At 32.5% G+C, this 17,514-nt stretch overlaps 1 protein-coding gene, 1 long non-coding RNA gene and 1 pseudogene across 11 annotated transcripts in view; 2 read left to right on the top strand and 1 right to left on the bottom strand.

Moving 5' to 3' along the window:
* The window catches only part of LOC145292912 (recombining binding protein suppressor of hairless-like), a 438,485-nt gene that overhangs the window by 348,831 nt on the left and 72,140 nt on the right, over positions 1–17,514 (top strand). For all 9 annotated transcript variants that reach the window (XM_080139064.1, XM_080139066.1, XM_080139060.1 and 6 more), the window contains one exon: positions 5,890–6,091. In XM_080139064.1, the coding sequence (XP_079995190.1) occupies positions 5,890–6,091 (202 nt within the window). The remainder of the gene's footprint in view (positions 1–5,889; positions 6,092–17,514) is intronic.
* Positions 1–17,514, bottom strand: part of LOC145292914 (uncharacterized) — a 49,862-nt gene that overhangs the window by 16,222 nt on the left and 16,126 nt on the right. For both annotated transcript variants that reach the window (XR_013869617.1, XR_013869616.1), the window contains exon 2: positions 14,821–14,933. This is a non-coding gene — a long non-coding RNA (uncharacterized LOC145292914). The remainder of the gene's footprint in view (positions 1–14,820; positions 14,934–17,514) is intronic.
* LOC145293532 (U2 spliceosomal RNA) lies at positions 8,673–8,809 on the top strand (annotated as a pseudogene).

Consider the following 17,514-nt stretch of genomic DNA (forward strand, 5'->3'; position numbering starts at 1 on the left):
TAATATTTGCGTAAAAAGGTTATAGTAAACTCACACACACACACACACACACACACACACACACACACACACACACACACACACACACACACACACACACACACACACACACACATATATAATCTTTAAAAACTGTTGCTTACCAAACTCCTGTCAGTTTTTTATCTACAGACATGAAACTTAATATATAGGGTATTCGAACCCATGCAAAACTTTATATTATAATCAGTGCAAAAGTGTGAAAATTAAAAAAATGGAATTTGCCAGCTGAAGGTTGAATGACGGCATTACAAATATGCATGTGTAATGTAATAGCTATTGGTTCATGTTTTAATTTTTAGTCTTGCAGCAAAGATGTCTTCGTAGGTCAGGCATTAACGTCGAAGTAAATCGTAAGCTAAACGGTTTTGGTTTTGATTCTCGGTGGTGGTGCACGAGTCATTTTTTTTTTTTTTTTAAATAATTACTATATATTGGGTTCAATATAATATAATAATAAATATGAAATCTGCATTAATCAAAAACTCATATTTAAGTGTATTTTATGACTGGGCAATGCCAGACGGCCTGCTAGTATATATATATATATATATATATATATATATATATATTAGTGAGAGTGAGAAGGGAGATTATATCTACTATTCTCATCTTGGTTTCGGCTGAGGTAACATTCGACCTTCTTTGGGTGCATTTTTTGCATTTTTCACACTTAGTAGGTAACCTTCCAGTTGAACTTTGGCACCTGTACAGAATTTCAAACTAAATCTTTTATCATTCAAACTACTTTACTGATTCACATGTTTAACATGAAGTTTGAGAATATACAGTTTTATTAGCACACTAAAACCTTTGTGTCTAGAGTCAGTATGTATGTATATATATCTACTATTATATAAAAGTCACCTTGTGTGAGTTCCTTCCTCATAGGTTCCGAAACGGCTGAGCTTATCTTCTGCAAATTTCACACAAAAGTAATTCATATGTCTGGCAGTGTTCTTAGATATGTTTTGTACAGAAATTCATCCGATAAGTATCGAAAATCGAAAAATACCATCTTAAAAATAGTTTTTCTCTTATAGATAAAAAAAAAAGAAGGAATTTTTACAGAGGGATATTCTTTTTCATGTAGAAGAGAAGAAAGAATATATTTAAGATCGTCAAGCTCAAATATCAGCTTAAGTGATATTGTAAACAAACAGAATTTGATGAACGACATTATCATTATTATTTAAAAAAATTTTTTGCAAATTAGTCTGCCAGGAAAATTATTTCTCGTAATATATAATATTCCATTGAAGATTGATTCTATAATCATACACGCACAATCTGCATAAATTAAAATATCATATGTAAGCGTATTATACGAGAGAGCAATGCCAGCTGGCCAGCTAGTATATATATATATATATATATATATATATATATATATAATAGGTGCCTGGCAAGGTCACAGAGGAGACAGCTGAAGCAACAAAACTGAAGCTGACTCACAGGACACATATATACAAATGTAGGCAAATTTGGCCATATTTTATTGGTTTGAAAATATAGGTTCTTTTTTACCAATTGTCATAAAATTTTAACCATAGAATAGTATTATAATTTTCAAAAAGCCTGCAAATTTTTCAGAATTTAACAAATGAAGGCTCATTGGAAAGGTAATGACCTGAATTGTGTAGTAGGCTATGTGACATTTGTCCTTAAGCTCGCATATTAAGGGGATCACCCAAAACCTATTTGGCACTTTTTTTACAGCCATAAAATGTTTCAGTTATAGTCATTTGTTTTCCTAGTTTTGCATATGAATTACAAAATACCTGATATTTCCTCAAAACCTCTGGCCTTGCTGCTATGGTGTCAAATGATTCTGAAATAAAGGCAAAGGGAGACTTGATTCCAAATATTTCTCATACGTTATATCTCCCCTTTTTGGATTTCATACATAAAGTAAATTTCAAAGGATTATTTGATACTGGAGATATTCATAATCGTACCCTATTTCCAAAAGAGGGGGGATATAACATATGAGAAATATTTGGAATCAAGTCTCCCTTTGCTGTTATTTAAGATCATTTTAAAGCATAGCAGCAAGTTTTCGTCTTCCCTCCATCAACGCCAGAGGTTTTGGGGAAATACGCGCACACGCACACACACACACACATACACGAGAAAACTTGAATACCTACTAGACACTATCTTCAAGCGTCCAAATTCTCTCTGTACAGCAATTTGTTAGAAGAACCAATATAATATTCAAAATAACATAGTATTCCCAGCCCAAATGAGATCGCCTTGATATGGCTAACCTTCATTGGCTTGGTACACCTTCTCCAAATGATGTTACCTCAAGTAACAGCATAAAGCTGGTTACTCCACCAGACCAGATGATTTCTTGTCTTGGAATTCAGTAAGACCAAGAGACCAAAATGAAAGATATGCTATAACATATTTAAATGGTCGATTTAGGAGAAGAAAATTATGTTCCCAACTTATTTATTAACTCCAGTTTTTTTAGAGATGAAGGAGAACTTTAATGGAATATTTGAATATCTATGTATCTCAAATAGGGATCAGATGTTAGCTCCAGGAAAGGGGTTTCTTGATTTCTGAGAACTTCGATTGAAGTAAAATGAAACGCGCGCGCGCACACACACACACACACACACACACACACACACACACACACACACACACACACACACACACATTTAATTTTTTATTGGCGGATGTTGTCGAGAGTGCCCCCCCCTTTAAATTCCACAATGTTCATTTTTTTTTTTTTTTTTTTTTTTTTTTTTTTTAATAACTTTTTTCCTGTTAATATCATCGATTAGACTCAAGTTTCAGATTATAAAAAAAAATTGAAAAAAAAAAAAATTTTTTTTTTATAACTTTTCATGTGGAGGTTCAGTTTTCATTTATAACGTTGCACTAAATTGAACACGAACTTTGTGACCACGATGAATAAATAGATACATACATACATAGTTGAGATAGATAAGAGTAGGAGGGGGGTAAAGAAATCTTTCTTATTTTTTTTTAACTCCTCCGTTCTAACCTCTACCTTCCGATCACAGTTGCCATTTTTTTTTTTCATGGTGGCCACAAAGTTCATGTTCAATTTAGTACAACGTTATAATTGAAAACTGAACCCCATTTTATAATCTGAAACTTAAGTCTGTAATTGATAATATTATCAGGAAAAAAGTATAAAAAAAAAGGTGGAAGTTGTGGAATTTAGAGGGGGGGCACTCTCGACAACGTCCGCCTTTTTATTTATTAAGCATTTGAATGTTTTTTATTCAAATATCTATTAAATAATTTTTACATGCATAAAATTTATCCATGGACATGCATGTTACTAAGTATCACTTGTCTTCAGCATGGCTAAACACCTTTTTGATATATGCGTGTATGTTTGTGTGTGTGCATATATATATATATGCGTGTATGTTTGTGTGTGTGTATGTGTGTATGTTTGTGTGTGTGTATATATATATATATATATATATATAACTACATTTACTCACATAAAATTAATATATGAAAGTATAGTTTATGAGTAAACTTTAAGTATTTACTTCAAAAGTGCTCAATACGTAGGTAGAGCTAGTTAGTAATTTATAAAATATATATGGCGATTAATCGCCATATATATTTTATAAATTACTACTATATATATATATATATATATATATATATATATATATAGTGTATAAATGCTGTCTGTAAAATTGCTAAGATTCACAATCCTTTCTGCAATCAAACTACCAGGGTTGATAAAAAAAAAAATTAAGCCACCTATTTTTTTTTTTTTTTTTTTTTTGTAACTTCAAAATTTGATGAGCTATGGGAGAGGGTACCATTAAAACAACTGTCCTTTTGTGCTCCAGAATTTATTTTTCTACATAGTCACCACCATTCTCAATGGACTTTTGCCAGGAATTCACTTACACATCTCTGCTTCTGGTGCATGTCTGTGACAGGGGTTGCTTTCTGTCAGTCTCACATCGTCAATATTAAACCTTGAGGTCATGAATGCGTAAGTTCAGTCATTTGCAACCCCCTCTGATCCATTCAGGAAGAATAAAAAAAAAAAGATAGGAGGCATTGCTTTTGGAACGCCTCTTGTATATTTGTTGCAAATAAGATTTAGTCTATGCCTGACTTGCCCACCAAGTTTCAGTTATGAACGTTCAGCAGTCTGTCTTTTATTGTTGTCCAAAACTGCAAGTTGCTGAGCTTATCTGATACTCTTCAAATGCTACTCACTAGAATTGCTTCTATGACTTAAATCTCTGCCTTGGAATCCACAGTTGGGGGTCTATTAGACCTTTTCTGATCCTTGACGATTTTACAAACCAAGTGAAATCCTTTGAATCTGGGTTGGTTACTGTACTGAAGATGTTTCTACGGTATTCATGACTCAGTTTAAACTTGTAAAGCATAAGCTCTTGAATTCAACTACAAAAACAATTTCAGTCTGACTTGCCCACCAAGTTACATCATGAATATTCAAGTCTTTGTTTTATCAATTAGCAGTCATTAAGAAACACAAAACTCATATTGGGTGAAATGTTTCTTTTAATTTTTTGTTTTTATGTTGGAACGATTTGTATTTTTTCTTTAATCAAACCAAATATGAAGATTTTTTATTTTATTTCATTTTTTATTTTTATTTTAAGATTCTGCAAGTCAGAGAGAATTCTGTATACGATATCACGAATGTCAATCTTATGGAAGAGCTCTTTTTTACTTGTCTTCACACAAGGGCAAATTTAGACACAAGGGCAGTTTTTAATGTGAGAAAATCCAGCTCCCCAAAAATTCTAGATTGCAACAATAATAAAAATTGCTTCTGTCCTGAAAGACTTCCCCTTCAGTCATCAAGAACTGAATAGATTAAGGGTAGCATTAAAACAGATACTACACTTTGTTTCTACCCAAAAGGGCAAGGCCGAGAAGAGTTAATGCTCATTTATGTTAATTTATTTGATTTTTTTTGGTCAATCTGTATGAGGATTTCTTTTGCAGACCATGCTGTAGTATGGGATTTATGCATGAGAAAAAACAAGAAGGGTGTTGTATTAATTATGTCCGACAAATTAAGGCATGACAAATGAACGACAAAGTGCGACAACTGTTCCTGCTAATTCTTTATTTGTGTGATATTTAGGCACATTATTCAATCAACTTGGGATTTTTACGCCAAGAACTACAAGAAGCAACCGGTTTTAATTCAGACAAACTGACATGCTATTTTTTTTTTTTTTTTTTACTAAAAATCTTTGTAAAGAATAAGTAAGCTTTTTTTTTCAGATTCATGGGCAAAACTTTAAAGAAATTTGTTGATGTATTTATTTTTCATTGTCATTTTTTTGTAAACAGTTGCTATTAAAAAAAAAACATTAAAAAAAAACAAAAAAAAATTATGTAAAAAAACAAAAACATTTTTTTAAAATTAAGCGAACATTTTTTTCTTTTTTGTTTGATCCATATTTTTTAAAATATTCCCCTAAAGTTTAAAAAAAATTGTTCATTTTTTACAAAGATTTTTAGGGCCATACCCCTAAAAACACAAAAAAAAACAGAAAAAAAAGGAGTGATTTGTTGTGCATAAATATCACATAAATAGAGAATTATCAGTAGTAATTGTGTCTTGTACATTTGTCATAACTTAATTTGTTGTACATTTGTCATAACTTAATTTGTTGTACATTTGTCATAACTTAGTTTGTTGTACATTTGTCGTACCTTAATTTGTTGTACATAAATAGTAGAACCAAAAAAGAAGTCACCATGTATTAATGCTTTTATTTCAATACCAAAATTATGCAGGTTTGTCCCACTTCCCCCACATATAAATATATTTTGTTTTTCTTTCAGATGCATCAGTACATCTAATGCCAGCTGGTTCATTGACCCCGCCAGATAAGGTCAGTGGCGAGACGGTTCACATGGCAACATCCCGTCCCCTCAGTATCAGTACCCTCACTAATACAATCAAGACCCCACCAAGTCCCATGCCTACTCCATCCCCTCCCATTAACAGGATTTCAGGAGACATAGATCATCCTTTTTCTCGTAGGTAAGTTACCAATTTACTTATTGTTGGCTTCTGTTGAATTGCACTGCAAATATAAAATACAATGGATATTTACTTGCATTCACATCTTTTTTCGAGTCTGCATGTGACACAAGTTTCTCTGAAATGTAAATCGTCTTCTCCAAGGTCATCCCTATAATAGGCCTGGCAATCATGCAAGTTGGGCAAAATTATCCAATCAGTTAATAAATCTTTTTAACTATTAACCTACTTCACTCTCACTGTTCTAAGAAATTTTAATTTTAAAAAAGATGCTAATGCATCAGTTTTATTTCAGCTGATATTCTGTATTACGAGATGGAACCTTTAAGTTGTCGTTCTAAAGAAAATAACACTACAGCTTTATTTTAAAACTTTTATTGAAAAAAAAAATCAATTCAGGAAACTTGATTATGTAGTAGAGCTGATGTCTATTCAATGTAGCCGCTTTCAGCCTCAGTCACCACCTCGATACGGGTGTGGGACTGGAAGCATGCATTTTCCACAAGTGCTAGCAGGAGCTTGGCGAATACTCGTCGATCAGGCTGGCTTTGGCGTTGTGGGAGGTCATGTTGGTGATGTTCTCAATGTTTGACCAAATGAAGTAGTCTAGCGGGTTCAGGTCAAGGGAGGAGAGGGTGCCAGTGAGAGAAGGGTAGAAGGTCGTATCACTCCTTCTGAAGCCAAGCTTGAGTCTCTTTGGACGTGTGGGCTGGTGCTGAATCTTGCTGCCAAATCCAGGGTCTGCCAGCAGCCACCTGATTGCACTAGTGGATCACCGTACTTTTCAGCACATCCAGGTACACTTTCAAGCCGACTTTGAAAATGTGAGGTGGCATGATGTGGCCCTCAGTTGAAATCACACCAAAAACCATAATTGTGGCCGGAAACGTTTTCATCACTCTGGGCATGTCACTGTTACTCGTGGCAATCCAGCAATGCATTTTGAGGGTGTTGGCAATGATCTTTTTGTCATAACTTGGATTGGTAGAGAGCATGAGTTATACAGCGGCACATATCCGATCTCGCTCGTTGAACAATGCGTCACTTTCAGACATGATAGAAGGTTCTTATTGCTATTTGGATTTGTACACAACTGGCCAACTAGTAGATATTCTACAATAATAAAAAGAAAACTGGTTTTCATAAAATGGAAATGGAATCATGTCATCTTTTCTAGGGCAACAATTTTATTGTTCCACCCTGTATATCATAAACTAAACCTTTTAACCCATTAAAAATGGGAAAAAGTTATAGCCCATTGACTTAGAATGAATGCTTTGTCAAATTTTTAGAGTAAATGTGATATTGTGGTAATTAATCCTTATTAGTGCATTGAATTGATACTATAATACTTAGTTTGCTGCAGCTTATCATAACAAAGGTCCATACAAAATTTCAGCTAGATCGTTCGAGTAGTTTCGGAGAAAAAGTGGAATGGACAAGCAGATAAAAGACTAAGAAAAATATATAAAGTTTGTGAGTATATTATAAAAAGTCAAAGTTGAATTTTATTGAGAATTAGTGTTTTTGCCATTATGAATTAAAAAAAAACAAACAAACAAAAAAAAACAACAACCATACAACAATATTTCATACTGTTAATATTTTAAGTCGAATTTGGTTATTAGTTTTATATATTTAGCAAAACTTCTGTGTTTGTCTTTTTGTAGATTTTATTTTCATATTGACAACGTTCATTCACGAAATAGTTTTTATGCCTTTGTTTATTCAATGTTACCTCCCTTTTCATTTATAGGAAGTTGTCAAATTTATCAATTTAATGTTTTTGTGATTCTTTGTGAATCACAAAAACATTAAACACAATGCAAGAACTACAGTTTACATCGTGACCCATAATACTTAGGTGTAATAAGACAAACTCTGTTCACTAGGTTCATTTATTCAGCATCGACAATTTATACGCATATTTTTTATGATCTGCATGTTGTGTTGTTAGTCGCGTGCAAGCAACTCTATAAGTCACTCTGTTGGTCCGTCTGTCTATCAGTCGGTCTGTCCGTAACACTTTTATGCTTGGCCTTTTTGGTTAAGATCAAAAGTCTGTTGTTAATAGATGCTGTTCTTAGCTTTTTAAGCTTTTCTTGGCCTTTTCGCCAAGTGTGCCTAAATTTGTTTTGTAAATTGGAATTTTACTTTTAATTTATTTTGATTTTACATTGAATTATTTTGATTGTAATTTTCATTTTCACAAAATAAATTATATATGAAGATCAAAGTGTAGTATCTGTTCTGGCAGATACTGCAAGCAAATACCATATGTAGGGAAAATCCCACATATAAGACCTTGGTAAATGTAGGGGCAACCCTTTATACCAATTGTCACTATCCAGCTTCCCTACTCCCCGGGGAGTTGATCCCCATTTCCCCTTCACTCCTCACATTAAAAATCGGTCTTGTGCCTAATTTGCTCGGTGGGGGAGCAAATAAATACCAACCCTCCATACCAATTGTCACTATCCAGCTCCCCTACTCCCCGGGGAGTTGGTCCCCATTTCCCCTTCACTCCTCACATTAAAAATCAGTCTTGTGCCTAATTTGCTCGGCGGGGGAGCAAATAAATACCCTTTTCTTGGCCTTTTTGCCAAGATCAAAGTGTAGTATCTGTTCTTACTACATGCTGTACTTATGTTTGTAACTTTGTGATATAAAGTGGGGGATCATTTTCTGTATTAATTTAATGTAAAATAATCACCCACTTTACAACCAGTCAGTCTCAAAGCCATTCAAGTTGTTTTTGAAGGATTCCAGTTATTTTTAAGCATTCAAGTCATTCTTAAGGTCATTCAATTCATCCTTAAGTTCATTAAAGTCATTCTAAGTCATTTACTTTTTATTTATTTAAGTCATTTCAGCCCATTTTTCGGTCATTTTAGTTTATCTTTAAGAATTTCATGTCAATCCTACATTCACGCATTCATTCATTACACGAGAGCACGCGACTAATGGCTATTGGCCTTGTTTTATTTATTTGTATGAAAAAAAATATTACTTTAAAAAAAAAAAAGAAAAAAAGCAAATATGAAGAAAATTCCGACACGAAAGTAAAGTACATTATATTAAAAAAAAGATTAATGAGATTGAATATTTTAGATTTTCTTTCTTTTTTGTTACAACTCATCAAATTTTTCACGCAACTCATTGAAAGGTCGGAACCCACAGTTTGAAAAACACTGACCTAGCCTGTTACAGGGATGGCCTTGGACTTTTTCAACGCATTCAATTTTTAAACATTTTTCAATTTATCATATTTGAAGAAGAAATTAATTTCTACTAGCTGGCAGCCTGGTCGTACAATACACTTAAACATGATATTTTAATTTATGAAGATTGCTTATGTATTATAGAATCGATCCTTTATTGATTATTATATATTATGAGGAATAATTTGCCCGGTGGACTAATTTACAAAAAAAAATAAAAAATAATACTGATAATGATGTTCATCAAATTCCGTCTGTGTTTGTTTACAATATCGCGTCAGCTGATATTTGGGCTTGACGATGAATGTCACTTCTGATTAATGTTTAGTTGTAAAATATGTAAATGAAGAAATGATTTGCAGTGATTTTAAATCATATCTCTTTTATCATAAATTGAACTCATTAATAAGAAAAAAATAAAAATTAAATAGTGAGGTACACTCGGTCTTGAACAGGGGATTATTCAATCTGTAGTTGAATGCTCTACCACTAAGCTCTCCAGATTATCATAAATCTGTTTTTTTTTTTTTTTTAAGAAGAAATGATTTGTGTAATTTTATGATCAACCTTGGCTGGTGTAACATAGAATAGTCGTCTGTAAAAATTATTTTTTATCTATAAGAAAAAACAAAACAAACAAACTATTTTTAAGATTTAATTTTTTTCAATTTTCGATACTTATCGGATGAATTTCTGTAAAGAACATATCTAAGAACACAGCCAGACATAAATTAATTTTGTGTGATATTTGCAAAAGATAGGCTCAGCTGTTTCATAACCTATGAAGAAAACACACACACATACACACACACGCGCGCGCACACACACACACACACGCGCGCGTGCACACGCACACACACACACACACACACACACACACACACACACTCTGATTTTTATATAATAGAGATAACCAGTAACTCAGTCTTGCCCGGGAGAAATGGCTTCAAACATGGAAGTTTAGAGCAACTGTTTTTCTTTTGTTTTTCTTCTTTTTTTTTTTTTTTTTGTCTTACTGTACCAGTCTGTAACATTCTTTCTTGCCTTGACAGAGTACAAATTCGAGTACAATGTAGTGTTTGGTGAAGGGGGTTATCTCTTCTGTTCTCTCCAACGTCCTTTCTCACAGAAATGATGTTGCTAATCTTTCTCTACTCTATCATTATTTCTATGGAAATTGCTTGACTTAGTTCCGATCTCTAGTTTTCCTACTTGTAAGACATTCACAACAAGAACTTGTCTTAGTACCACAAAAGCAAAACAAATCGCAATAAAATCTGCTCCCAGGAAATGCCAAGTAGGTTCAGCTAATCTATCTTTATAAAGATAGATAGATTTAAATATTTGTATGTAAAGGATTCACTCCTAAACTAATTAACCGATCATTATGACTTTTAAAACATTGCTTCTAGGCGTAAGTGGTCTAAATGTGAACTATATTTAGTTTAATCTAATATTATGCAAAGGTGAAATAGAGGTGGTGGATACTTTTTGTAGAACTGCAGATGCCTTTCATTTTTATGAAATTTTAACAATAAATATTAGAAATTAAAATATATTCTCTAAATTTCAGTTTCATTTGAGCTTTTTTAGAGAAACTTTTAGGGGTATATAACATGAGCACAGCTTCTCATTTAAAAATTCAAATATTTCAGATTTGCATTGAATTTGATACATTGTTATTAGATATGAATTAAGCAAAATTCCTTGAATTTCAATTTCTTCTGAAGACCCCTTAAGTTTAAGCTTATAATTTAAACATTTGTTTAGAATCAAAATCATTTCATGAATTTTTATCAAAATTAAAATAAGGGTTTAGTCTCGATTTAATTTTCGTTAATGGGCATAAAAGTAGTACAAAACTATTTTACTCATCCTGGGACGGGTATTTTTTTTAATTAGAAAATAAATTTCTATTTTAATACGTGTTTGACAAATTACTGGTGCATTTTTTTTATCTTGCTGTTTAAAAATCGGAGGGGTGGTGGTGATGGTATTTGTAAACCAATTTTTTGTTTTTTAAGTAAGAAAGACTTTGGCATTCAAAGAACTTCTGATAACATCTCAGACTCTTTACTTTCCATGTCTTTTCATCATGGTTGCAGAGTCAGAGGGTTTGACAGGAATCGTACTCCGACTTGTAAGAATGGTAGGAGTCAAAGTCTGATTATTTAATTTCCGAAGAATCAACAGCTTTGGAACATGTTAAAATAAGGAGTTGGAAATTTTGGTATCCTAGTAGTCTATAGGAATTTTTTTTTCATAGGAATGAGAACCAGGAAATCCGAAAAGTCAGTGTTGGATTTTTTTTATCCTAGGAGTTGAAGTAAGATTTTATTTTATCTTAAGAGTCAGTCGGACTTTTTAGTTAATTTTAAGAATCCGTCAAACTTATTTTGGAATTCTAGGAGTTAGTCAGATTTTTGGGGGAAATCGAAGGACTCTGAATTGGAGTTGGATGTTTTGGGAAATCTTAGAAGAGTTGGAAGTTTTGGGATCCTCAATATCAGATATATATCTTCTAGTCATATATGTTTATTTTACTTTTAAGCTCCTCAACCCTGCTTTGCATGAGTATTACGATTTAATACTTATAGCACTGTGATACAGCAATTCATGTTAAAAGTCTATGACTTCTGGTCCAGACTCAATTCCTGTTGTCGTTCTAAAACATTTTGCTCCTCAACTTTTTTCAAAATTATTTAATCTCTGTTTATCAAAATCGTGTTTCCCTTCTTGTTGGAAAGAGTCCTCTGTTGTCTCTATCTTCAAAAATACTAGGGATCGGTCTGACCCAACTAAGTATTGTCCTGTTAATTTCCTCTCTGTAATTAGCAAAGTTTTGAAAGGTTAATCAATAGCAAGCTTGTTCATTTTTCTGAAAATTCTGGGCCTTTTTAGTGATGTTGCGTTTGGCTTTCATGGTTTTTAGTGATGTTGCGTTTGGCTTTCATGGTTTTTAGTGATGTTGTGTTTGGCTTTCATGGTTTTTAGTGATGTTGAGTTTGGCTTTCATGGTTTTTAGTGATGTTGCATTTGGCTTTCATGGTTTTTAGTGATGTTGCATTTGGCTTTCATGGTTTTTAGTGATTTTGCGTTTAGCTTTCATGGTTTTTAGTGATGTTGCGTATAGCTTTCATGGTTTTTAGTGATGTTGCGTTTGGCTTTCATGGCTTTTAGTGATGTTGCGTTTAGCTTTCATGGTTTTTAGTGATTTTGCGTTTAGCTTTCATGGTTTTTAGTGATGTTGCGTTTGGCTTTCATGGTTTTTAGTGATGTTGCGTTTGGCTTTCATGGTTTTTAGTGATGTTGCGTTTAGCTTTCATAGTTTTTAGTGATTTTGCGTTTAGCTTTCATAGTTTTTAGTGATTTTGCGTTTGGCTTTCATGGTTTTTAGTGATGTTGCGTTTGGCTTTCATGGTTTTTAGTGATGTTGCGTTTGGCTTTCATGGTTTTTAGTGATGTTGCGTTTAGCTTTCATGGTTTTTAGTGATTTTGCGTTTGGCTTTCATGGTTTTTAGTGATGTTGCGTTTGGCTTTCATGGTTTTTAGTGATGTTGCGTTTGGCTTTCATGGTTTTTAGTGATGTTGCGTTTGGCTTTCATGGTTTTTAGTGATGTTGCGTTTGGCTTTCATGGTTTTTAGTGATGTTGCGTTTGGCTTTCATGGTTTTTAGTGATGTTGCGTTTGGCTTTCATGGTTTTTAGTGATGTTGCGTTTGGCTTTCATGGTTTTTAGTGATGTTGCGTTTAGCTTTCATGGTTTTTAGTGATTTTGCGTTTGGCTTTCATGGTTTTTAGTGATTTTGCGTTTGGCTTTCATGGTTTTTAGTGATGTTGCGTTTGGCTTTCATGGTTTTTAGTGATGTTGCGTTTGGCTTTCATGGTTTTTAGTGATGTTGCGTTTGGCTTTCATGGTTTTTAGTGATGTTGCGTTTGGCTTTCATGGCTTTTAGTGATTTTGCGTTTAGCTTTCATGGTTTTTAGTGATTTTGCGTTTAGCTTTCATGGTTTTTAGTGATTTTGCGTTTAGCTTTCATGGTTTTTAGTGATGTTGCGTATGGCTTTCATGGTTTTTGTTCAGCTACTGAACTTTTAACTATTGTAACTGAGTGGAACTGTTTGTTTATGGATAATTCAGAAGAGGGTAAGGCTATTTTATTCAACATTTCTGGTCTCCTTCAAGGTTATGGTATTGGTGGTGAGGTTTCTAACATCATTATGTCTTTTCTTTCTGATTGAAGATTGTGAGTAACTCTGGATGGTGTCTTTTCATTCTCTTTTCTTCCAATGCTTTTCTTATCCTCAGAACTCGATTCTAGGCCCAACTCTGTTTCCTCTTTATATAAATGATCTATAAGAGAATATTATCCAAAAAATTAATATCTATGCTAATGATACCACTTCCTATTCTGGTATTGCTTTTGATTCCTCTCCCTCAGATCATTTAAAATATGCAGCTAATCTAGAAGTTGTCTACATTGAGCTACAAAATGGTTTGTTTTGTTTAATCCTGTTAAGACTCAGCTTTTGTCTCTCTTGCTGAGATTCTCATTTATCTGCTCTTGACGAAAAATCGACTCTGAAACTTCTTTGTTTTTCTTTCTCATCAAATTTTTCTTAGCGTACTCGAACATATATTAGATTCATTGCTCTTGTAAAGCAGATTCTCACTATTGCTCTAAACATTTTCTCACACCTGACGCTATTCTCTTTCTCTACAAATCTTCTATCAGATCATATATGGAGTATTGTTGTCATATTTGAGCTGGTGAATCTCCATCCCATTTAAGGATTATTGATCAGGTTCCAAAATGTCTTTGCAATTTATTTGTCCCCCCCCCTATCTTATATGCTACCTATCTCTCTCACATACCTGTGATGTTGCTAGTCTCAGTCTTTTCTATAAATTTTTTTAGAATTGTCTGATCTATTTCCTGCCTCTTTTGTTTCAACTCGTTGGTATAGTGGTCTTCATCAAATCGCTGTTTTGATTCCTCAATTGTAATATAACTTCCTATTCCAATCACTTCTTTTCAAGAATCGCAGACTTGTGGAACTCTGTTTTTGTTTACTGTTTTCTCTGTACTTTTAACCTTAGTCTTTTCCGAGTGAGTCAGTAAGCATCTCTTCTCTTTGTCATCCTTCAATTTTGTTAGCTCCTTAGATTAAGTGGCTTCACGCCTTGTCTGGAGCGATTTCCATTAAAAAAAAAAAATGAAGCAATCCTTGGCACTATCACATAGTGAGGAAGTAATGATCTTTTCTCTTCTCTACATCCCCTTTCTCACAAGAGATATTGCAAATATTTCTCTAATTTCGTTATTTCCATAAAAAACTACTCGACTGAACTCCAATCTCTTATTCCTCTTTGTAAAAATTTCACAGCAAGAACTTGTCTTCTACCACAACTGCAAAAGACTTTTCCATCTGAGGAACACATTACCATGGAACTGCTTCCCTGCGGACTACACTGTCGTCTTCAAATTTAATTTCAGAAAATACTTACCATAAAACACCCTTATAACAACGCAACTTTGTTTATCATTTTCAATCCTCTCGTAATATTCTTTTGATTTTGATAGGAAATTCATTCTATTGGAAATCTCATTAACCCTTATCCTGAATAAAAACAAAGGAAAACAAAAAATAATAAATAAAAATAAACTAATAACTTAAAAGTATTAAAAACAAACAAGCAAACAAACAAACAACAACAAAAAAGGCTTAAAAATAACCAGTACTTTGCAAACAAGAACAAAATATTCACACTTTGCGTTAAAAAAGGGGGGGGGGTGTTAAAACAAATAAGAAAGAAAGAAAACCCAAAAATACTCTTAAAATTATTGCCATCTTTTGGGGAAAGAAGAAAACGGTGTTTGTTAAATAAATTCTTTGACCCCCCCCCCAAAAAAAGCAACTTTTTATTTATAGTGTGTCTGCCTTCAAACTAAGAAATAATTGTAACTAATTTGGGATGCTTACGTCATGATTGCAATTTTTTGGGTATCTTTTCTTAATTAGTATTTTCTTTTAATTAAATTATTTAAACATCCTACTTGATCCCAATCCTAATTAGCAACCGTTTTAATTTGAGTCTAGTGCTAAAAGTTTCCGTTGAACTAAACGCTAGAATAAGAAATCATTTTACGTTAAATTTATATACAAAATTGATCTCCTAGTCTAAATTCTAATTTATATTTTTTTTCTTTCCACTGAGTATTTTAGAATATTCACACGAGTCTTGTTTTTTCGGAGAAGATGGTGAGGGGTGGGGGGCAGCGAAGAAAATAATGTAACATTGTAGGAATATGTTATAAAAAAAAAAAAAATTATTAATCGAAACGCAATAGCTCCAAGCCAACAAGTTCAAAAGTATTAAAAAAAAAACAAAACAGATCTTGAAGTTAAAATCTTAATGGCTCTTGTTGAAAGGATCTTTTACAGAAATCATTGTACTTATTCTCAATCTAATTAAAAATATGAACAACCTATCTTCTTTTGTTACTAAATTTAATTATTTTAACGTCATTGTTTATTTATAATTCTGAAATATATTTTATCATTCACTTTCGTCGTTATATGATGCCACGGTTTATGGGAGATAACTCTGAATTACCTTTTTAAGCATCGCTAGTTATCTCCCTTGGTCTATTAAAGTACGCTTTGATTGAGTATTTCGATGACCTAAATGCAAACGACGTGAAATTAATATTTTCTTTATATCACCGATCGTGTGATTCATTTGTATTTCACACAATACTGACTGCATGATACGTAAGCTGTAATGATCCTTTATTTTAGTGCTTAACTATCAGAAAATTTAACGATTTCAAATTTATAAGAGTACCATCCAAATAAATGAGATTCTGTTTTTAAGCGATTATTATATGTAAATAATATGCAAAAAAAAAACAACAAAAAAAACAAAACAAAAAAAGATGCGATATAAAAAGAAACAATTCATTTTAGAAATCTAGAGTGTGAAATCGGTTTCACATATAAATTTAACATAGAATCATCACTTATTTCCAGGCCAGCAGATAGTGATGATCACCTACTTCCGGACCACGTACTAATCAAACACTTTTTTTTTTCAAGGGGGATAACTTTTGTGTGTGTGTTTTGGAGGTGGGGGAGGGTTAACAAATTTTGAGCATATTTATGATTAAAAAAAAAACAAAACAAACAAAAAAACTTGTAATTGTAAGAAAAAAATACTTTTCGTTATTTAAAAAAAATGAGTACGCATTATTGCAACACCTGAGCCGTTCACCATATTCTAATTCATAATTGTAAAAATTAATGTTTCTGATAAAACTTTAGTATAAAAAATGTCACTGTTAAAAGCAATAACAAATTACATGTCTACCTTTTAACTCTGTCACTTATCTTTGGTTCGGGTAGCAAAAAAAAAAAAAAAAAAGAAAAAGAAAACCTACTCATAATTGATTTACAAGGAATTAAGAAAATGGCTAAAATTATAATAACAAATTTTTCCAAAACAAAACAAAAGAAATGGTTACGTGTTTTTAAAAATGCTATCTGATGCAGAAATCTAGGCACCGCCAAAACTGGGGGGGGGGGGGCAGGTAAGCACTTTTTGACGGACCGTCTTTTTAAAAATCTACCAAAAATCAGGTAATTATCTGATCAATACGAAATTTTCAGCGATTATTAAGAGAAGAATGAACTTTATAACAGTGTACTTATTTTTCATAAACGATATTTATATATATATTTTTTTTTTACTTACAACCCCCCTTGTTTTGAGGGGGTACAAATATGCTTAAAATAATCATCTGAAACTGAACACAACATAATGTGTTGTTGTAAGGGACAGAATTATAGATTAAAAAAAAAAAATTTTTTTTGCATACCTTATTTTGACGTCTGAATATCAGAACTTCGATTGTGTTTAATTATCCCGCTTTTGAGTTTTGAAGTGTGAAATTCGGTGAATATGTTAAGTAAAATAATTAATTTAAGTTAAGCAAAACAAAAAAATTTTTTTTAATATTTATACGAAAAAAGCCATTTTAAAATCTTTGATAAATAAATTAACAATTTTTGTTTAACGAGCCGAATAATGCATGACCATTATTAAACAGGGCATGCTTTGAAGAATCGATACAAAAAAAAAAATTGATAAATATTGTGCCCTTTGTGTTAAAAATAGCATCATTTTTTCGACCCCGTTTGA

Source organism: Euprymna scolopes, chromosome 14 (genome assembly GCF_053919585.1).
Source record: "Euprymna scolopes isolate OS-2025 chromosome 14, ASM5391958v1, whole genome shotgun sequence".
In the NCBI taxonomy this organism is placed as follows: Eukaryota; Metazoa; Mollusca; class Cephalopoda; order Sepiida; family Sepiolidae; genus Euprymna; species Euprymna scolopes.